Below are 23938 nucleotides of genomic sequence, written 5' to 3' on the forward strand. Positions count from 1 at the left end.
TCATTTAACTAATCGCTGCAGGTGCCAAAGATGCAGTTAAGTGCCAAGACAGATTTCCAAAGCCTGATGTTTTCTTGTAGTAGGCGGGGTGCATTGCAGGGAGCTTCCAAGGGTTTTTGAAAATCCCCCTGGGCACCTGCCTACGCCTTTAACACTTTTAAAAACATGACCTTCAGATGTGTGCCAAAGTTGCCCTGAAAACAATGCTTAGGTGCTTTGTTGGACCAGAGTCATAGTAAGACATGATAAGCAGGAAGACTTGGAGGAACTAAATGGCAACCAGACAGGTAGGTGAGTTAGTAAAGGAAATGTTAAAGTATTGTTGCATATTGATTTGGATACGTGTATTTGTAGAGCCAGGCCAGCTTCTCCAGTGTCTTCCCTTTTGAAGGAACCAGGGTTAACATCCATGAATAAATTAGCCTCTTGATCAAAGTTTGATTAAGCATCCGAGATGAAATGATGGATTTTTCTGACGGCATGTATTCAAAGCATGCTTATTGTGTGCACGTATCCCTTTCTTCCTGTGGTTTCTTTCAAAGGGTCTTCTTCCTTTCCATCCTCCTTAGGCAAAGAGTTGAGTCCAGAAAGAGAATTTATCTATAAAACCATGTGCTCAAACTTCTAATTATCAGCTAAACTGATGAAAAATAATACTTCATTAAAAATGAACACTTTTTTTTCTAGTATTTTACTTCAATGGTGTGAGGTAAAACCAGGGGAGACAGCCAACCTTCAAGGCTTGGAACGCATTCTTTGCTCCTTCCCAGACCTCACTAACGCAAGTCCTTTGAACTCCTAATGGCTTGTATGCTGAGGGAATGCTCAGAGCAACTAGGCTGCTCAATGATCAAGGCTGCAATTTCCAAGTGACCTGGGGACATTTAGATGCATCTTTCCCACCAGGAATGGAAAACAGCATGTTGAAAATCTCAGCCCCTGAGAAAAGCTCAGTTCCCCTTGCACTTTAGTCTGGAAGACTGTGAAATTGCTAGGTGCTACCTCAGGTGCTGTGGAGGTGAGAGCCTGGCCTGTGTTGCTGTTTCTCGCAAGCTCTTGCATAACAAGTCTCATATCCTCCAAACTTTGCCAACTATACAAACATTTAGAAGACGAATCTTAAATATTTATGCACATTTTCAAAATATTGCTCTACAGCAGCCTCCTGCCTCACTACTTTTCTGTAATACCCTCAGGATTTCATCTATATCTCAGTGACCTCAGCCTTTAAATACAAAGGAACAGGAGAGATTAGAATGCATCAGTGGTTTCCATCTTAAGCAACTTCCCTTCAAGTGGCAAAAATGCCAGCTTTTCAGGAAAGGACTACCTTGTCTTGAGGAAAAAGGTCTCTGGCAGAGTAATTCCTAAGCTTATTAGATCCAAAGGGCTGTTATAAAACACATCCTCAGAAAACCTAGATTAGATTACTAACTCTAGGTTCAGAAAAATTGCTGCAAAATGGGTGTTGCGGCTTCTGGCTTGCGAATAGTAGTTAAGAAAAATATGTGTTTTGCTAGAATTTGGTGTGACCAGAGCAACCAGAAGACTGCTAAAGTCTGGGGAGAATTACTAACAGTTAGTATTCTAAAAATAAAATATTAAAAAGTAACTAACTTAGTTACTTAAAAACAATAGGTGTAACTTCAGGTGCCACATCTTGTGAACACTGGCCTTGGTATGATGCATTAGTTTCTTACAGTTGAATGTTTTGTACAGGAAAAGGCAGCGCTTGTTCTCTTTGCTGTTAAAAATTTGATACAACCCATTACTACACACATTTCAACTATTGGTGTGACACATAGCAACATACAGCTTGAATGGTTCAAATCAACAGAACTATTGAAAACATTTTTTTCTTAATGCTTTCAAATCACAAACATACTATTGATCTGGGAGACTGACATAACTAATTTAAATGTACGTTTAGCAACAGAGCAAAGAGATGACAGGGCATCAGGCAGGCAACTTTTCCATTTCAATCCAAACAAGGTGGCAAAGCTGTGATATGAATGAAGAAAATTGGCATACTGAGTATTCACATTCCTTATCTCTTCTCTACAATAGATTCATAGCTTGTAATCTGACTGCAAAGCTCATGCAGATGAGACACACATGTATAACTAGACAGTCAAACTCTGCCATCTACTTGCACATTAAAATGAGAAACAGTCTGTAACCAGAACTTCTTTGAAATCTGGAGGAATAAAAAGGATGGAGGCCCCAGTTCCTCAAACTACATTAAACACATTGAATACAACAGGGCTACAACAGTGCACTGAAAGCTCTGCGTATGCTTGGGTCAAATAAACCGTTTCAGGAAGAGGCTGTATCAATAGGAAGAGGTTGTATGTGTTAGAGTAGACAGTAAGAAAAGTAGGAAAAAGAGAAGTTGAAGGGATCTGATGTGATGGAGAGAGGATGCCAATAAAAACTCAAGAAGGAAGTCAGTTGGCCATGTCAATGGTTACTCACATGAGCTGCAAACAATCTGAGGTTGTTCGAATCACAGGAAGCAAACAAAGAAAGTACATGTCCTCAAGCAGAATGACAGAATCTATTCAATTCAGGATAAACTGATATGTAGCACTACTGAGGCTGTACTTACTAAAACTGCTCCGAAAAAGACAGTTTAGATAAACAGCTGAAAATGTGAACATTGCGCATTTCTGTAATATTTGAGGAACTGGATATCCACAAAGTGTACGCTTCATATGGCAGTTTCAATGACTGTGTGATCTGTAGCCCTATAAAGAATAGACTAATTGAACAAACCAAATTAGCAATACAGTTCTTAGGAGAATCACTCTCCCTGTTTCTTATCAATATGTAGATGTAAAGAGGATGTTACTGCATACTATAGATAATGAATAACTGCAACAACCTTCTCAGTGAGCTACAACTTAGATGCCATTTTTTTTAGCTTACATTCATCAACATTTTATGCCTGCTACCCACAGACTGCAAGAGGGGTGAACTTTACTCTTTCTGCATATATGTCCACCAAAATCTGTAGTATCAAGGATATAACACTGAAAATTTGAAGCTACTTAAATCATTCAATCCAAAAAGAGGCTCAGTGGCACTAAATGGCTGAGACACCCCAATTGTACAGTTTTTATTAGACTTTCCTATGTGACTTTGCTGACTTTCAGAATTTTACACTGCTTAATTTCATTAAATTTCTGACAGTATTAGTTTGGAATCTTGAAAATTCACATATTTTCCATGAGATATTAACCCTAGGACAACAACATGAGATGATAATCACAAATAATATCAAAGAAATAGATTTTGTTACCTGCTTCAAAACATGCCAAGTCTGATACCACCAATGTGGCTCCTGTTGAAACTGCAAATGTAGTCCCACTGGAATCAGTGGCAGATCTCCCAAGGCTGTTGTGCTGCTCATTAAGGTCTGTCACTCTTTCAAAAGATGATGCAAAGTTCTTTCCTTATATTCTTATGCTTGCTGCTGGGATGTTTACATTTACTTGAAACAAAATGTTTAGCAGTGTTTGTTAAAAAATAAATTGGCAATCATTGGCATAGATGGTAACTCACACTCAGGAAAATGACCAGAACAATTAAACTGGTGGATATAGGAAATAAACGCCAAGAATTTCATTAATGCTACTACAACGGCAAACTGGGTCTGAGGCATCTGGCAGAGACACTGCTCAGTGTCAAACATCAGTGTGGTTAGGAAAACAGATTTGACGGAAGTTATATGCAAGTGCAATGATCAAAGCCAGAGATGGAAAAAAATACTGAAATAACAATGCCAGTTCTTCACTAACATACAAATGATTTCCACAAGTCAAAAGATAATTTTTACTGTTAGCTCCAAATGAAAGCATTGCAAGTGAGGATTAACAAGCCAATGGTTTGAACTTGTCCAAACCGTAACAAGAGAAAAAAAAACCCCAGAATACTTATTAGGGAAAACATTACCAAGGTAATAAGGAGAAGTAAACGTCCTGTAAAGCCTAAAGAGTAGATGGTGGCTCCCTGGAAACTGGTTCAGTTCCCTCATCAATTTGACAGTGGAAAAAGGCCTATTGTTTTGAATTTTTGTCCTATGTTTATCACTTTTTGCATGTTTTAAGAAATACTTTTAAGAACAGAGTGTATTGGTTTTACAGTATTCATAGAATCATAGAATCGTTTTGGTTGGAAAAAACCTTTAAGATCGTCAAGTCCAACCAATGATGTCCAACACTGCCAAGTCCACCTCTAAACCATGTCCCTACAAACCTCATCTATGTGTCTTTTAAAGCCCTCCAGGAATGGTGATTCCAACACTTCTCTGGGCAGCCTGTTCCAATGCCTTAGAGCCATTTCTGTGAAGAAATTTTCCTAATATCCAATCTAAACCTGCCCTGGCGCAACTTGAGGCCATTTCCTCTCGTCCTATCACTTGCTGCTTTGGAAAAGGAGTGGATCCCATCTTCTATGCACCCTCCAATACTAAGATGCTTTGGCGTCTGAAAAAGACTGTGATGCTAAGAGAAAGAAAATTGAAAATTAAATAGTCTTAATCTCCATCAGGTCCAGGACAAAGCTCCACTGAGAGCAGCCTCACGTGTGGTTTACACATCTGCGCATTACACAGGAATAAAGCCCTGTTCCAGAGATGTGAATGCAAAACCTCCCTTTTTATTCCAAGCTGCAGCTTCTTTTTGAAATAAATCATCATTTGCAAATCCTGGGAACTTGTCTCTCATTTAGGAACAATGCAGGAACATCTCTTATTTAAGTATGTTATGTGTTTCACAGCATAAAACCAGACACAGCAAAGTCTTGTATATACTTTGCAAAAGAACACATCCATGAAGTTCCTTGAGAGCTACAGTAAGATTATTCTGATTTTAATTAATGGGTAGGTAAAAACAGTTGTAAGACTTCAAGAAAACACAACAATTGTTGTTTAACAGAGAAAAGGATTAAGTGACAGGGAACAACTGCCTACCAGGTACAACAGATAGCAACGTTACAAACTGCAATGGACAAAAGATAGAGACCAAAACAGTTACAAAAAAGTTTAAAGGAACATCTCTCTTTGAAGACAGTAAATGTGGGGCGTACACCAGAAAAAAAAGAAGATTAATTGCTTCTCAAAACATTGAATAGCACGATGGTTTACCAATGGGAAAATTTGACTTACAGCAGATTAATAACTTTCTAGCAGTTTTAAGTTTAAAAACATAGATAAATTGTTCCCCTCCCTAATGTTTTGAGCTGGATTCTCAAATATTATGATTTATAACTGATGTAATCATTGTTTTTCCACATGTGCTTAATGTACTTGAATGTTTTAGAGTACTGGAAATAATGACGTGTTGTATATAGAACAGAACATTGCCATGTCCAACAGTAAGAAAAAGAGATATTCTCAACCAAAAGTTGAGAAAACTTACTGGTTCCTGTGCATCCAACTAGAGCTGTATGGTACCACAACTCCTACCTCCCATACACTTGTTTTAAAATTTGTCACCTGTCTTCTTCAAGACAACATTTCACAAGTGCAGAACACAATATAAAATACTGAAGTATAATATTAATTATCATTTTGCAAGAAACACATCAAAAGATGCTTGCCAGCATGTATTGATGTTTAACGGGAAATGTGAACACAGTGGAAAATTACTGTAGAATTAATGAAGGAAGCCTATTAACACCCATCTATTAAACATATGCAAATATGCTTTGGCAAAACTGCAGGCACTCTGGGAAAAATCCCAGCCTGTGGCAGCCCAGCAGCAGCAGTGGCCTCAGCTGAGTACTGCAGCCAAACCCCGTAACAGCCCCAAGCTGCCACCACGCCCCTGCAGACGGCATGCTCTGAAGCCAAAGGCTGTCACCATGCCCCTGACCCGCAGATGAGGGAAGGGACTTCCATGGCAAAGGGCCTCCACCACAACATCCTCCCCATCCTCCCTGTCCACAGTGAGACAAATACAACATGCTCACGGGGAGACTGTGCCTCTTTCTCTCAAACATGCAGGTCTGAAGCCACACGGGAATTTATACATGAGAACTAGCACTGCCATTCTTTACCCCTGCTTTGGTGCTCAGTGTAGCATTATTTAAACAAATAATGCAGCCTTCATTATCAAAACTTTTTCTATTTACTTGTTTATTTTAGCAGATGTCAGAAGTCTGATTAATCAATTGTGCTTTTATTATTAAAAGTGTCAAATGTGAAAATTCTGACTTCTGTATCAGTTTGGGGCTGAAAATGTTGGGATGATATGTTGTAACATTATACGATAGGAGGTTGTAGCATGGAGGGTGTTGGTCTCTTCTCCCAAGTAGCAAGTGATAGGACAAGAGGAAATGGCCTCAAGTTGCACCAGGGGAGGTTAGTTTGGATATTAGGAAAAAATTCTTCATGGAAAGGGTCGTCAGGCATTGGAACAGGCTGCCCAGGGAAGTGGTGGAGTCACCATCCCTGGAGGTGTTTAAAATGTGTTTAGATGAGGTTCTAAGGGACATGGTTTAGTGCTAGAGTTAGGTTAGGTTATGGTTGGACTCGATGGTCCTGAGGGTCTCTTTCAACTGAAATGATTCTATGATATATATGGGATTATATGATGTGAGAGATCATTTGAATGTTCCATTACAAAAAAACCAACCAAACAAAAAAGCAACCAAACAAAACCAATAAAAACATTCCCCCCCAACCAACACACAACCAACTTACCTAACTAATTCTAGCAAGTGCTTTCGATGGTTCCACTAGCTCCAAAGAGTATTAAGAACAGAATTACTTTTCCTTCCCCACCTTAAATGCTAGTCCATGTTTCTCCCACCCTTTCTCCTGCTATTCTTCAGGAAATATTTTCAGTGTGGTTACAACATGTGTGATCTGCCTCTGCGCAGAAGACCATAAATCTATACTACCAAATGTTTATCCGAGCTTTTGAACATCTTGGAGAGTGTGGTATCAGTCTCCCACAAACCTCAGGGTACACCAGCACAGGAGAGGGAGCTGGCCAGATACCGTGTCATTACAAAGAACATTTTGATCTGGGGATGTAATAAGAAGCAGAATCGCAGGAAGGTTTCCTCGGTGGCAGCTCCAGGGTGCAGGTGCACTGCCCAGACAGAGTGCTGAAACAATGCATTTCTGGCATAGTGAGGACTCCAGCTTGGCTCGACGCTCACAGCTTTCACATCCAAACCTTGTTACTAGATCAGCCTGGAATGTCATTCTAAATCCACAGTCTCCAGACATTAATCAAGAACGGGGGCCATCAGGAGGGGGGATAGCCTATTGAAAACTCATAGCAAAGGAAAAACATACCCTCCAAAAATGCCCTATCAGTGAAAGGAATTAAGTCACTTTCCTAGCTTGTGGTCATTTTTAGAGACGTAATAAAAATAACCTGTGGGACCCATAGAGTACCTGCAGTTAAGTTGTCATCACGTGCAGATGTATGGTATCTTTACTATAGCAATGCATTACATTATTTCCTTAAATTGATCTCATACTTCAACCCCTGGAAAAACACCAGAAGAATTTACTGGGGCTGTGAGACTCGGATTGTGCTGAACAAGCCCCACTGGGCTCACTTGGAAAAGCACGGGAACTCCCTGCCACTTGACCATTAAGCCTGGGATAAAAGGGAAAATGAAAAGCTACAAGAGTCGCGCTGAGCGGCAACCGCGATGCAAGCTGCAGGCTCTGAACCAGGGAGGGCTGCTCTGATGCTGCTGAAGCAACACCGTGGTACCCCTGGGCAAGAACTGTATCACCGTCACACCATAGGCTGGCATCAGAGAGCACGTGATGGGGCTTTGATCGCAAAAGATTCTTGTTTCCATGAAAAACACAGACACAAAGAATTGTTACGAGGCTTCCTGCAGGAATGTCAAATTTTGTGAGCTCTCAGTAAGCATCTGTGAGAGGAGAAAAGGAGGTGGGGAAATTAAAGAAATTCAGAAACCAAGAAAAGTGGGAAAATATTTAAAACAAAAGTAAAGATGAGGAAAACCAAGTCATACGCTTATTTCACAGAGAAAGAGAAGGGAGGTGTGTGTTGGATGATAGGAAAAAAACCCCGCAACTGTCAAAAAGGACACAATGCTCTTTTTAACATGCACAGGTTATTACATCTGAGACAAATTATTTCTCCTTGGCACAGCCCTGTTGGCATTAAGCAAGCTGCCCTGTCTTGAAGGAGACGAGGCTGAAACACAAACCTCAGGCTTTCTCCTGAAGGTTGACTGACTTATGAACCAGACTTCCATCTGCTCTCCATAAGCGTGGGTGCCTTCAGGTTATTTTGAAAATAAAATTACTATTGTGTATCATATAAAGACTTTCACAAACATAAATATGAACTCTGTAGTGCAAACAAAATAGATTGTCTCGCTCCCTCATATTTTTTTTTTAAGTAATCAATGGAAGCAGAAAGAAATATAATATTCATCCACACAAATCTCTGCTAGGGGCCAGGAGTTTCGTTTCTTTACCTTCCTGATAGCCCTCAAGACATACAGATTTAAAGCTAATAAGTACTGTGGTACTGTGGCATGAAAAGTGATACAGTCAGTGTGTGTTGCTTATAAAGCTTGTGTTCCTTTTTAAGAATACTTGTAGAAGGAAACTAAAAATTACTGCAATTATACTAACTTGATTTTGATGAACTATCTTTGACATGACCATTATGTTCAGAAAAGAAGATCCTATAAGATGCTGTTGATTTTTAGGTACTTGCTTCTCACTTACGAGATCTAAGTACGAGCAGTTCAATGATCAGAAGCATAAGACATTTCCATATAAAGAAAGGACGAATTTGTATCATGCAGGAGAAAAGACAAGTACATGGCATCACAATAATAAAAATATAATAGAACCGAGTATTTTTACTTGGAAAGGATATACAACCATCATCTTGCCCAACTGCCTGACCAGTTCAGGGCTGACCAAAAGTTAAAGCCTGTTATTTAGGGTATTGTCCAAATGCCTCAAACACTGACAGGTTTGCGGCATCGACCACCTCTCCAGGAAGCCTGTTTCAGTGTTTGACCACCCTCTCAGTAAAGAAATACTTCCTAATGTCCAGTCTAAACCTTCCCTGGAGCAGTTTTGAACCATTCCCACGTGTCCTGTCACTAGATACCAGGGAGAAGAGCTCACCACCTCCCTCTCCATGTCCCCTCCTTAGGAAGCTGTAGCGAGCCATGAGGTCACCCCTCAGCCTCCTTTTCTGCAAACTAGACAAACCCAGAGTCCTTAGATGCTCCTTATATGACGTGCCTTCTTGCCGCTTCACCAGCTTCATTGCCCTCTTCTGGACACTCCTCTGACAAGAGGGTCCAGTTTGCAAATGGGTGCTCCTGTTCTGTACAGGAGGGAAACACCAACGACCATAACCCGACATTTTTTCTTCTTGGCACGGGTCTTAACGCAGGTTTTGTTGCGAGGGGCTGGTCTGTCCAACCTTGGCAAGACAGCTTATGCAGGTTCCTCCTCTCATCATGTGCTTCAGCTACCATACTCAGGGCCTCGTACCTATTCTGTAGAGATATTTCAGAGGGGAAGAAGGGGTTTCTCTTACCACTCCATACTGTAACCTTTTTGTACTCCTCCTTATCCCTCATAACACTGCCAGGAAAAGCACAGTGATACTGAAAAATAACTTTAAACTGGAAATATTTTTTTGTACATGATCGAATTACATGCAGACCTCTGCTGCAGCACAGGAGACAAGTAGATTCAGTTTGAAGTGTTGAGAAATTTTTCAGCCAAATGTTTATTTCAAGACCCTGATTGCTCAGGCCTCACCAAGAATGTGGGAAATCTAGTTGCGTATGTGTCCTTCATTGGACCTTTTAATTATTGGCATAGCTCAGACAGGAAAGCTTGCAAAATGCAGCCACAAAAGCCAGTAATCACTGAGTTATCCCGAGCTCATTAGGGGTTATTTTCTGTTTCTCTCCACTCCTTTCCCCCTCTTTTCTCCCCTTCCACCCCACCCTCTGCCACCCCTGAACATTTTAATCATACTAGGTCTTTTCCAAATAATAGTTTTGGAAGCTTTAAGGAAAGTTTTTCCAAGGAGTTAAAACAGATCCCTCAGCAGATCCCTCACTTGGTATTAATTCTGGTTCCTGCAAGTTTATCATCAAGAAATAACCTCTTGTCTCTTAGGCTGCGCACAGGTATGGCCCATCTATCACAGGAGCCAGGGCTTCAACCTGCTCCACGTTGGGAACACATTCTGTTTATGGCAAGGCGTAGTGATTCTCCAGTTAAACTTTGTCTGCCACAAATGCACAACTTCACTTACAGCAGCTGGCAACCAAAGCAATACTTCTTACTTATCAAGGCAGTGCAGGAGAATTTTGCTATAATTTTCACTAGGATATAGCTGGCGACTAAAGAAAGTACTAGTTATTCCATACAACCATCCATTAAAAAATCTGGACATACCAACTTCAGCCACAGCTATTTCCTGCTCTAACTAGAAGGAACAAGTGGTTTCTCAGACACTCGTGTGGCAAAAATCACACACTGCCTCATGATCACCACATAGTGCTCTGGCTGACATTTATAGAACAACAAACGGAAAACATGAATTTTCCAGAAAAGTACACAAAACTATACAACACTGCAGCTTCATTATAACCTTCCCTTCGATGGACATTACTAATGAGCAATACCCTGATCAGCCACCACAACGCAAACTAAAGCTACGCTTGCAGAGTCAGGGCAGATTTGTCCAGGTTACTTTGTGATGGCCAGGCCAGCTGCCCAAGGTTGGTGAAATGCCGCACTTGTCTCTGTGCTGCCTAAGTGTCTCTCCCTCCACACTTCACACACTCCTTCTAACACAAATTTTAAATAAACAATGCAAATAATCACGGTGCATGGCATTTTAACTTAGATGCTTCTTAATATTTTATGTGCAAACACATTCAGTAATTAAAACTCAAATCCAGGGTCCTTATTCTGTTTTCTTGCTTGGAAAAGCATGTAAATGTACGCTTCGAGTGTTTCACTAAATAAGGAAGCAGTTAAGTGAACACCTAATTAGGTCTCCTATTTGGGACCTAACCCATTAGCTGTTACTAATATTATTAATTACCTTGCAGCCACGCCAGGAAGCCCATTTTGGTGGGCATCTTAAAGAGGCCTTTAAAAATGCTGCTTGAAAGGGTTTGGCACATTCTCCAAACTGCAATGTGGGCTGAGATGTGGCTGGTCTTGCAGCACATTGACTGGCAGATCTTATGCAAACAATGGGATGATTTAGAAGAGCTTGATATAAACCAGTCCGACAGCACCAGCACACATCTATTGTCAGCATTGCAAAAATTAATTCAGTGTCATTCTGGTCCACAATAAGAAAGAACTGAGGCTTGTGGGAAGATCCGTGGTTAAGTAAGGCACGATAAAGAGGATTTGATTTTGTAACTTGCAGTGCTCCCTTTGAATGAGTGAATGCACACGGAAGAACTGCAAAATTGTTCCCTTTATTTTCAGGGAATCAGCAAGAGGAGAAAGAGCTATTGTGTTTAGGTCCGATTATCTTATGCATCTGTCTGTGCATCATAACACTGTCTTCATGCAAGTAAACAGTCATGAATAATTTCTCCTTCTCAAATTACACACAGGAGCTCCAACCCAAATCACATTCCAGACAAGCGCTTGGCTAACCTGTATTTTCTGAGAGGTTTTTCCTCCTGTTCTGTTCTTTCCAGTGACAGTATGACTGCACTGACAAAGAGGGCAAGACAGCATTTCCCCTACATTACCACTTTGTTCTCTCCTAGGATTTTTAGCAACTTTCCATTTCTTTATTTCAAATGTATACAGTTAGTTTGTTCAAAGCTGTAAAAAGCCAATCTTTCCTCTTAAGAGACTTTACCTTTCTTAAGACACAGAAGTTTGAATTGCAAAAAAAGAGAGAAATTAAACATGAAAAGTAATATTTGCTGTATGTAAATATAAGCCAGATGTGGAAATAGACATCTCCAAATTAAACATTTACTGAGTTGTCAGCCATGGAATTTTCTTCTCACACATGCAGACATCAAGCCTGAATGTACTCTCATTTCCACCTATGCGTCTCTCTGCCACTTGCTCTCTGTTGCCTTGCATGCTAATCTGTGGTTAAAATTATTCCCTGTACTTCTGCACAGCCACTTCTCCTGTTGGCACAATGGCATCACTTCATCTCTCAAAGGTTTAAAGACTGATGAAAAATCCAAGGTGCTGAACACAAGACAGCAACATGCCTAAGTAGGAACCTAACAGGTGACTAATTAAGCCATAAATATCGCTGAAAGCAACAAGAGCTGTAGGTACTGAAAATATCTTCAAAAATCAGGCCACACTATTTGTAAGTCAGGACACTAAGTCACATATATGATGAATACCATTATACAAGGAAAAAACTCTGGAGTCACAGATAAACAGTGAGAGGAACGGTTTTTTCTCCCCATGTGGCTAGAGAAGGGTTCCAGCCGACACACCTGGAGTGACACCAGCCTTCACTGGCTTCATTCCAATGGAATTTACTCTATCAGTCATGGCAGAGTCCTTACGAAACTAGGATGTTAAACAGAGATATTTTTTTCTCAACCCTGATTTTTTTCGCACTGTACTATTACTAGCAGTTTGGTAATCCCTGCAAATTAGGGGGTGGATTCTGACTAATCCTCTCCAAGACTGGAGACTGCACATTTTGGAAACTTGGGATGTTTTTCTGTTTCCCTGCAATGAAGTCTAGATTTGACTCGGGGTCTATATCCATAGCATCTGCTCATTAGAGACACTAATGAGCTTCTGATACTCAGGCATTCAACATAACCGAGAAGCTGACTTCTCTTGCGTTAGCTAGGGTAGCCAGTGTGACATGCCAAACAGATTATAAGTAGGGTCAGCAGATGTACACCTGGGACTAAATTACCAAATGATTTCTCCTTCAGAGCCAACTGAAGTAAATGCATCAGAGCAACTGGAGAAATGGCTAAGATCCTTGTGTGGATCTTTCAACACAAGGACAACCTCCTGTTATATTTGCAAAACCCCCCTTCTAAGCAACAAAACAAATCCAGCCTGTTTTCCTCTAAGATCCATTTCACATTCTGCTCTCTGAAAGGTGGAAGGAGATCCACAGTAACAGGTGTCATCAACTACAGGTGCATGCTGCCTCTTGGAGGTGACCTCCTTCTACCTCTGTCTACTTTAATCAACCCATTTACAGGCAGCTGCAAAGTGTGCCGAGGGCAGGGGAGAAGCAATTCCAGAGGCTTCAGGATGGATTCTGTGATTACCCACATCTGTGGGTCGCAGCTCTTGGAGCGCAACTGGGGTGCAGCAGGACTCCTGCTGCCTGCTCCTCAAGGGAGAAGTTCTTTGCACATCTTCTGTCTGGCATGGTGAGGCTGCCTACGTTGCAAAGCGGGAAAATGCTACTTGTTCCCTCTCAGCTCTCGCCTGGCTAAGCGGGGTAGGAGCAGTGCTCCTGTAAATTGCTGTCAGACCTGCAGATTTTGGGGTACAGCAGAGAAAGGAGAAGTTGCCTCATGCCCAATGCTTGGGAACATATTGCTGGCCATGATTTAGCCTACAGGTTTTTACAGATGAACAGTCGGTATCTTAGAATATTACCTGACAATAAAATGGGAGGGAATTCTGACCCAGTTAAAGAATTACTGCCAAATGCTGCACCCACTTGCAGCCAAAACAGACAGTGACTAAACAACAACAAGGGCAGAACCCAATGGGATGGTTCTTGCCAATACCTAAGAACACCACGCCGTGTCTGAGAGTACCCATGTGTCACGATGCACTTCTGTCACAGACAAGATGTATTACCACAAAGCCCTGGATACTGGACCTCCCATGCTCACATTGAGGTGTGCCAGAGCCAAAACCAAACAAGTTTCACTCCTGATGAATAAGTGATTTCAGACCATTAGTTTAGGGGAAAATCTAGGACCTGTGTTCTACCTGGTTCTGTTTTAGAAAAGACTGTGCACACTAGTAAGAAGAAATGAAAACACTGCAAACAGAAGCTAAGTGTGGGTATAAAACACTAAAATATGCAGTATCATAAATACTACTATCCAGCACTCTGCCACAGAAAACTAATGGAAAAGCCAGGGTAAGAGTTCACACAAAATTGAAATAGTACAGTTCTACTGCAAGACATTAATTTCATCGTCATTCACTGGGATATTCAAAGTACAGCTGACGAGACAGAAGGCATTCCAACCTTCATCTTTTGCTGTGCTTCCTCATTCAGAGGACTTTTTGGTATGGTTCCATAGAGTGAACATTCTCCATTTTCTTTGAACAAATTGTATTACACTTGTTTCTCATCAGATTACATAAATTAGCTGAGAGGGAATGGATTCAATTACAGACCAGATTCCAGATTTCTTAAGAACTTACTGCTTAACACACTTCTTTCATTCAATAAACTGGAACCAAATGAGCATTATATCATCTAAATAATACCCCCTTGATAGGGCAATGCAATAAAATGGCAAAAATACTCAGATCAAATACAAGAGCCTCTGATATTACCCACCAGATTTGAAGTATGAACATCACATAAACTTAATTGTTCAGTATTTTTACTTTGTATCATGAACAAGAATCTGATTCAGACGGTACTAAAGCACAAGCTTAATAGCTTCTGACAACCTCAGAAAAATGTGCTGCAGCAAAGTATGGATTTTCATATTTAAAAGATAATTTGATAGTTTTGTACAAGACACTAACCTCTCCCGCAAAATCCAAGATTTACAATATCGCAAGTGACTAAGAGTAAATACGACCAAGAGTAAGGGCTTTGTCAAGCTCTGAGTGAGGCAGTTTCCCAAACTGACTTGTTCTTTAAGAAGGAAGGCCGCATTTTGGAACAACTTAAACTGATACACTGACTTTTAGGAATGACCACTGTTGATTGAAAGACTCATCCATTCTTTGAGCTTGAGTAGTAGGTATGCCCTCTACACCAGAACATTTTTATACCTGCCTAAATGCATAAGTATTCAGGGAAGAAACATGTGATGAAAAGACTTAGATTCGGAGCTGAACAAGAGATTCAAAGCTGAAGACACAAATTTATTCATACAGTCAAATTACCCCCATTCACAAACATTCTTGACATATTGTGAAGAAGCTGCATATAAAATGAAGAGGCAGAGTAACATGGCTGCCAAGATAAGGGACGACCATTAAATGTACAATTAACTGTATGAAAATTCTTTTAGATTACTGAAGAATAGCCGAAGACAGTTTTGATGACAGCCTATGTAATCACAGCTTGTCTAATCCTAAAGCTGTATTTAACCTGGCACACAACTACAAATAGAGGATCCAGCAGGTGAAGATCAAATTTAACACTCCAACCAAGAAATGGGATATTTTTATCTACTCAATAAAAAGGTTATCAGGGGACACAGTTAAGTTCTCTGCCAAAAAGAACCTTCAAATCACGACTGGATACCTTTCAAAACCACTCATTAATTGTCCAGCCATGTCCTATATACAAGATTTCCTAAATTTTATGGAGTGTGTTCCTCAGGAGACCAGGTTAGATGGTTCTTGTAGCTCTTCCTCCTGGGCTTAAAATCAAGCAAATTTTAAACAGAGATTAAACTATAGGCAGTGCTATACACTGAATGGATAATGCAAGAAAAACAAGACACACAATGAAATCAGAAGTAACTTAATTTTAAAAGAAATATTCCAAGCAAAGAGAAAACATTATTAAGAAAGTGTGGAAATAGGAGACACTTCCTTAGACAGATTTTTACCAGTTTCCTTTAGAGAATGGATATGAATTTAGATCCTGTCTGCTTCTGTGGTGTGGAAAACAATCCAAACTTGGTGTTCAAATTTTAGAGGAACCCAGGTTGGGATGCCCTTTCATTATTACTACTATGGACAACCTTTAATTTCAAAACCGAGGTCTAGAATTGATCACTTTTTATCTGGGAGGCACAACACAGTCTAGTGATTGAAAGTACCCTGTGGCACAGAGCTAAAGTTCAGCAAACCACATTCATTTTGTAATTAAACTTCTTCACGGTCAAGTTACAATTAGAAGCCACCACTTCCTCTGCCCATTGCTTTTCCAAAAGAAAAGCCGCTGGTCACCTAATGGCTAAATGGGCATCACCACACAGATCCCTGCCTTTGCTGACCATCTTTGCCAAAGACGGATGAAAGAGAAACAAACCATTACACCAGAGCCCTCAGCCTGCCCATTTCAGCTTACCTCAAGAAAAGCTATCTTTGAAACGTCTCTTGTAACAGACTTGTTTTGAATAACCAGAAGAACTTTTGTCATGTTCACTAACATGGTCACTGCCATGACTCTCCTGGGTTTGCCCACCTGAGTATGCTCCTTAAATATGTGCCGAGCACTGGTACCCATGACAGGCCAAGGGCACTTGCAAGGGCTTGCAAATGTCTCTGAGAAGGCCTCTGCTTTTGTTAATTGAGTTTATAACTATTAACTGGGGAATAGTGGTTAAAGGAAACCCATCAGTTTCAAGTGCCTACAGTACTAGCCAAGTCTTTCTTCCTGGGCTTCTTCACACCTGTACTCCACCTGTCCAATAACATTCTCAGCATTAACTGTGAGAGACACAGTGGGAACGAAAGGCGCTGCTCTGAAGACACCTAACTGATGCAAAACAGGACGCTTGACAGCTCCAGTGGAGTACAGGATACATAAACGTGGTTAGCGATGTTCTGTGATGTGAGGGGGCTTTTATGAAAAGACAATTTGTACATGTAATGCATCAAGAACCACGGCATTCAACCATAAAGTGAAGGGTTTTTCTTTAGCCTGTGTACAATCTAGCAAGACTTCAGTATATACAGGTATAGTTTTATATAGATATATATTTATATGTCTGTATATGAACCTCATTAATGACAGTGCATACATTCATACTTGTATTTAAATAGAACAAATCAGCCTTTCTGGCACTGCATATGCTTTATCTGAACTTCCCTTTATGTTCAGCTAGAAAGTTCAAGTACAGTTTTGCAAGGGTTACATTCTAGTTATAAATCCCTATATATAAGTAATGCTCTACTGCCCGCTCCCCCCTTTTTTTTTAACAAAGAGGAAAAATGAAATATCACCTGAAGGTATAATTCTGCCACTAGAAGGAATGAACATACTGAACTGTCCAGGAAGACTTTGCAGTGTACTCTAGGTTTGATACAAGAGAAGGAAGGAGAGATTGAAGCATACGTTAAACAAGACTTTTTCAACTCAGAATAATCAGGACTAAGCACAACTACTGGATACAACGGTGACATTTAAGTATGACAACAATGATCTAAAAGGCATATTTATGAGTCCCTAATAAAATCCTAGTATGTAGAAAGGACGTAATAAGCAAAGCAGACACAATGCTATGTTCACTCCTGGTCTTAATTCAGTCATTACTGACATTTGCTGTCTCAGGAATGAGTAAGATAAAACCATTTGCCACCTCCAACACTCTTTCCTGCTTCTTCTTTCTGTAACGTATACAGGAATTTAAATGAACAGTATTTGCAACAATTTCTGTTAGAGAAAATCACTCTCAGAAAATGGAGAAAATGTGGTAACCCTTCATACTGGACATCTTTTTACCAGGAGACAGTAACTGCACATGACATTGCAGCTAGCTGCTGACTATTCTTACCTTCTAACACATGGGTGGAGAAGACTCCCATAATAATTCATACCACCAGCTCACTGGAAGTTTTACCATTTCTTTGCCCATGCCCAACAGTACCACATCACATACTGCTTAAGTGCTAAGCCCAGTCCCAGGCTCCCATCAGACTGCAGGCTTTGCTGCACCAAGCCTCTTGAACTTGGCCTTCACAAAGGCACACAAACATACCTCAAATTTATATCTCTGGGCACTCGGGCACAGGATATATTTTAAGGAAAACACGTTCTTCAGTGAAAAATATCACTGATGATTTTTCTCATTAGTCACAGGTAACACAACGTCTTAAGTGCCAGCAGCAGACCTCTCCACGTGGTGCACTTTTAAAGGGCAGCATCCTCCCATAGACTCTGCGGAGAGCAGGGAAAGCTGGAGATGTTCTGGCGTTGCTGACTGTAGCTGTTTCTGGCCTGTTGTGTCTCCACAAGTACACACTTACCAATCAAAGCATGTCGCTATTTACAGACTCCTCAGGGTAATGAGATGCTCAGACAGGAGATGGTTGAAATGTCCTGGTTAAGTTTTACACTCTGGACTAAATAAATGTCACAGTGTCATTTCTTAAAAGCGTTCTCCGCAATTGATTCTGATCCATGGTGCTTGTCTTTCAGTGAAACACACTTTCATAAGCTATATTCCTACTCAAAAACATTTAAATCTTTCTCTATATATTGCCTAAATGCAAGTACATGAAAACCAACTCAAGCTAAATACCTCAGATCAGTGTTCCGAGGTAAAAGTCTTTTCTTCCCACTGAAGTAGACTTCAAAATCATCTGTTGTCAGTCTGTGTGCATAGTCGATGTATGCAGACACCTCCTGGTGATGAGAATTTCGGTCACGAATGAAGATAATGGACTGGAAAACACAAAGACAGTCACAAATGAGCAACAGAAACATACCTATGTTCATAGATTTCTGTATAAAAACATTTTTAGAGATTATATAAACATTTTCAACTTCACCTGAACCAGGCTTCTGTCAGGAGTTACGACACATAAATTACAGCATATTTTTTAACACAAGCTAGGCAGCATTTCAGTAAAAACAAATATAAACCCTGTATCATGCAACATGCCCTCCTGTATTCCTCATGCCTCCGCTTGCCACTTGCAGAAGTCTTCCCATAGGTCCTGGGCCAAATCTGCCAGCCCCATACACACACTCCCAATGCAGTCAAGTGCCATTGGACACCTATTTTTAAGTGAATGAATCAAGGGTGGTTTTGTTTGACCGCTCTACAATGCCATGCACCAATTACAGGACCAAAGCAGGCAAGGTGACAATGCTATTTATTTTGGGATACATCTCTACAGCCAAAGCAAAGCTTATTCAGCTCAATACTCCCAGCACATTTTTAGCTTCTCAGAAAAATGATGGACTGGAAACTGGTTACCATACATCTCTATTCTGTGCTATGACTGGAGAACAGAGTAGACTTTGTCAGCCCTCCCTCTCACAAGGCAACTCCTGTACTGTTTCATTCCCGACAGCTAATGAGTTCCAGAGCAAAAATCTGATCATTGAAATACAAGCAAACAAACAGCAAAACAAAACTGATGCCTAGAAATAAAGCTGACAAAAGCAGGATGGCTACAAGCAGAACACCAACAAGAGGAGAATTACTAGTCCTGAATTCCTGTTCATGTTCTTATAGCTCCATAAATTACCCATTTAGCTTTTGTACCTACATGTGTCAGAGGTGACTTGCAGGTGGCAGTGAAGCACCTGGAGGACAGCGACACATTCAGCAGTGGTTCTGGCTGCAAGAGATCACTTTCTGCCTTAGGGCTGGAACACTTGGAAGAACATTGCTGCTGAAGTGCATGTCATGGACGAAGGCACTGATGGGATGACTTCCTGTACCACCCATTGCTGGGAAACCCTGTTTCTCATTTACTGTATACTCCTTCTCTGTTTCTTCACTTTTTACTCTGTTTATTTTCCAGCTGAACACAGAACAGGTTGGTAGAAGGCAATTCTTCTTCACATGCTATCACAACACAAAAAGCAAAAGGAACTGGTAGGATGAGTGTGAACTTGCAAGACAGACAGGTTCTTGCCTCCTGAGACCCACATAAGAAAAACTAAATGCTGAGTCTAGAGGTTATTAGGTAGGTGAGTTATAGCAGTATTTGTTAGCTGTACACGTTCGGTTTTACTCAACTGAAATCAAGCGAATTTTTAAAATAATTATTATTATGGGGGAAATGGAAACAATACCACATGGAATGCTTTCAAAAAACTTTTTTTTTTTTTTTAAATTTTAACAGCAGTAGATTTCTATAGTGTAATGGTTTATCTGGCAAGCCTTTTTTATAGTTGAGACATGTTTCCTTTTCCAATTTCGCATTTAATTCCATCAAAACATGTGTTACTCATTTGGCAATTTTGTACCATCAATGTTGCTGATAGGATGAACCAGAAGAATCTCCTGCAATATATCTGACCATCTTGAAATACACGTCTCCTCCCTATCCCCAGCAGACCTTGTTTTGAACACCTGATTTATGTGTCTGAAGAGCCAGGCAAGGGTAGATATTAGGCAATGAGAAAAAGAGACTCTCCCTAGCACACAGCAAGGCAATGGCACGCTGCACCCACGCTTAGATACACAACCAGCTGTTCATCACGCATGTGAAAAAAGGATTCATTGCCTTTCAGAAAAGCTAATTTTAAATAAACACCTTGACTTGCGCAGTATGATCCGATCATTTAAGAAAGCTGGCAGACGTTACAGTATTATTTGCAATGTTAAACAGAGGGCTACCTTTCAAGGCTCTTCTGCTTATAAAATCTATCTCCTAAAATAATGTTAATCTATCATCAGCTATAAATCAACATGGAACTACAAGCAAGGATACAGACTACCATCAAAATTGCTTTATGAACGCTAAGAGAGTAACCAGAATATTTAACCAAAAACTTTCTATGTTAAAAGTACACTTTTGAGGTCTCCTCCTCAAAACTAAAGGCCTTTGATCTGTCAACATTGTTTCTCTCCTTTCCTCATTTGTGATTAATTTCTAACCACCTGTGAGCATTCATTTATTAAACTATTAATCAGCTTGAATTTTCTTAAGTTATTCTGAATTTTTTAATTGTGTCACACCTTTTTGCCTTACAGAAGACTTGTAAAAATTTGCACTCTTTCCTCCCAAAATGATAAAGCTCGTGACTTAAAAGTAATTAAAGGAGAGAATAAAAATACCATAAAACCCATGAACAGGAAAACTTTCTCCTAAATGTGTTTTCATTACTCTTCTGATGTGTTTCTAACACAACAAACTCTATTAAGCACAGAGTTTGTGTGTTAGGTCCACCTGTGAGATTTCAGGAACTCATTACATGGTGAAAGGTGTAGTAACTTTAAGATGGGGTTTAAAAGATACACTTACATATAGCTTTGGGGCCTAACAACTGAACCTACTTACTACCTAGGGTAAATTGGCTTATAATTGCTACAATTTGGAGCAAATTAGAGCAGAACATAATCCTTCAGTTGGACGAGATCTAGCAACATGGAGTTCCTCCTGCTTTTCTCATCAGATGCTAGAGGCATGCAGAAGTGGGGTTTCACAAAGGACCAAGGAGTTCTTGTAGTTTCAAGGGATTAAATCCCAGCAGCAAAGTTGCCTTCAGCACTGGCACACAGACATGTGAGTTTGCTAAAAGCCACAGAGTTGTGCCTAATTGCTTCAGCCATAAATTAGGCCCATCAAAGTCTGCACATCCCCGCAGAAAACAACCAGTGATACTGATGCTTTTGAGAGCACCACAGGTAACTCATCTCTCTCACTGGACATGAAACACACATTGTGCCAGTCAGAAAATGCACATGAGGACACATTCCTTCACTATATGCAACAGAGACACAAACTGAGGGGTTCAGAAAGCCTTAGATATACTCAAGGACTGACACTCACCCAAGAGAATAAGGAATACATATTTTCTTCTGAAATTTAGACACATCTCAAAAATATGGCCACTGCACTTGGAGTGAGGTCAGACGTTATGCTCCTTCCAATATTGATGTTGGAGGGAGAGGCATATGTAGGGCCAGCGGTTTGTGGACTGTTTGCAGGTGAGAAAGGCTACTGGTAATGCTTTGACAGCCATCTGTTACCAGCTAGGGTTTTATGTGGAAGGGGAAGTGAATTTACCTCCTGCAGGTCCAAATTCAAGGAGATTATATGAAAAAAGCTCTAGTTCTTCACAGGTGGCATAAAAGAATGTCAAAACCCACAGAGAAGGGAGATGAAGAATCTATAGGGGATAAATATAAATCTCTCCATGGAGAAGCATCTGAAGAAGTAGATAAAGTTCAAGATGGGAAAACTGTGATTTGGAAGAGAATAGGGTCCTACACTTCTCTGCCTGTCCTTCTCACTTCCACCTCCAGTGACAGGTGTTTACATTAGACAAATATTATGGGATGCCAATGCTCTGATTATTCCAGACCCATTTGCACTGTCTTCTTCCTATAGACAAAAGCATAAAATGTATAAGAAGCTACACTTCGCTCTGCTCGAGATGGAATACTTTCATCAGAGGCCTATGTATGTGAACCCTGGAAAAGACTAATACCAATCATATTTCAAACCAGATGAAAAAAACCCTGACAAACCACTCTGAATAACTAATTCATCCAAACATTTATTCATCTCTTAACTACATGGAATATTTGTACAATTCTGTTTCCACCAGTGTTTGCCTTTATTTTGCAGCCCTATCAGAGTATTCCATTCAGTTTGTCTCTCCCATGCAGTGATCATCAACATCAACTCCAAATCTGCAGTGACTTTCCTCAGCCCAAAATCAAGTCCTATGCTATCAGTGAGAAACATCTGAAGTAGGACAGTTAGATGGGGACAAACATGAAAAGATGAATTTCTGAGTACTTCTGGCACAGGGAGAAACTTGATGCACTAAGATGTTTGATTTTGAGTTAAATGCCTGTATTCTTCCCCTCCAAGTACTACAGGTTCAGTAAGTTTGGATATTCGGGAAATTTTTCTGTACCCAACCTAAACTACAAAACTTGTGCAAGTTGTGCACCATGGTAGACATTGCTTCCTATAAATCCATATACTGACAAATATTGTATGTATTGAGTGGGTCTTCTTGTTCATGGCACACAATCAACCATGAGGATCCACACCTGCCTCTGACACATGCTTCTACTTTGGACAGCAACCTAAGGACTGCTCCATCCAATCCAATGAAATAGAAGTGTCTGATCTTTGTGTTGTTAAAGAAAAAAAAAGAAAACCAGAAAAACTATTCAGGTAGGAAAAACACAAACGCTGATTTCCTTTGGCCATCATGCATGAAGACTGCGGACTTGATTCTCACATATCTTAATGCCATTATATACTGTTCAGAGAATATCAAAAGATTTTAGAAGAGGTACAAATTACATACAGCTCTTGCTTACAGTTTGCTTATACATCACTAGAGTTAAGGTGGGTAAAACGTCAGGCCCAAAAGTAGACTGATTTTATACTGGGTTTTCTTGGGTGTTGAAGCATGTTCTTCAAACTCCGCTTCAAAAGCTGCTAAAATCATCTGGTTAAAGGACAGCATCGTGCAACCATGAAGGCCTTCCAGCTTTATCTTTAAAGGAAACAAACTATTCTGGGAACAATTACCACAAGAAACCTGAAAAAATATTACCTATTTGAGGTCTAGTTCCATTTGTTATCTTTAAAGTTGTAAAAAACAAACCAAAAACCCCTCCAAAACAACAGCAGAAAAACACACACAAAAAACGCCCAAAACAACAACAAACACCAAAAAAACCCCACCCCAACCACCACCTGCCAATGATTCACTCCCATATATGTTACTCCACATATTGAAACATGTTTCCTAAAACTGGTTTTGATTCCCAAACGAGACCTCACCATGGACACGGAAATGCCAGGACTTGCCCATCATTTGGAGTATATTTGTATGCATTGTGAGACAGGTTCAACCTTCAAAGACAAGAAGACCGGTTGCAAGTGACACCAGCGAGTGCTCATCACACTTGCTGGATTTGAGGAAAATTTGTTTGCATTTTTTCCTATTTTGTTAACATAACCAGAAAAAAAAAAATAGGCTAAATCTGGCTCTTTGAAATACTCTACACCTGCAGGATCATTCCTCTCTGGATAGAGCACCAGGGTGAGAACCAAGGGACCTGCCAAACACGTCATTCCTCTATGTCTCACTCTTCGAGG

The 23938-nt window shown here is 40.3% G+C and overlaps 1 protein-coding gene across 1 annotated transcript in view; it reads right to left on the minus strand.

Moving 5' to 3' along the window:
• The window catches only part of CFAP299 (cilia and flagella associated protein 299), a 224163-nt gene that overhangs the window by 11889 nt on the left and 188336 nt on the right, over window positions 1-23938 (minus strand). The window contains exon 4 of the mRNA XM_065634790.1: window positions 18430-18572. Within this exon, the coding sequence (XP_065490862.1) occupies window positions 18430-18572 (143 nt within the window). The remainder of the gene's footprint in view (window positions 1-18429; window positions 18573-23938) is intronic.

This window comes from Caloenas nicobarica, chromosome 4, assembly GCF_036013445.1.
Source record: "Caloenas nicobarica isolate bCalNic1 chromosome 4, bCalNic1.hap1, whole genome shotgun sequence".
NCBI classification, from domain to species: Eukaryota; Metazoa; Chordata; class Aves; order Columbiformes; family Columbidae; genus Caloenas; species Caloenas nicobarica.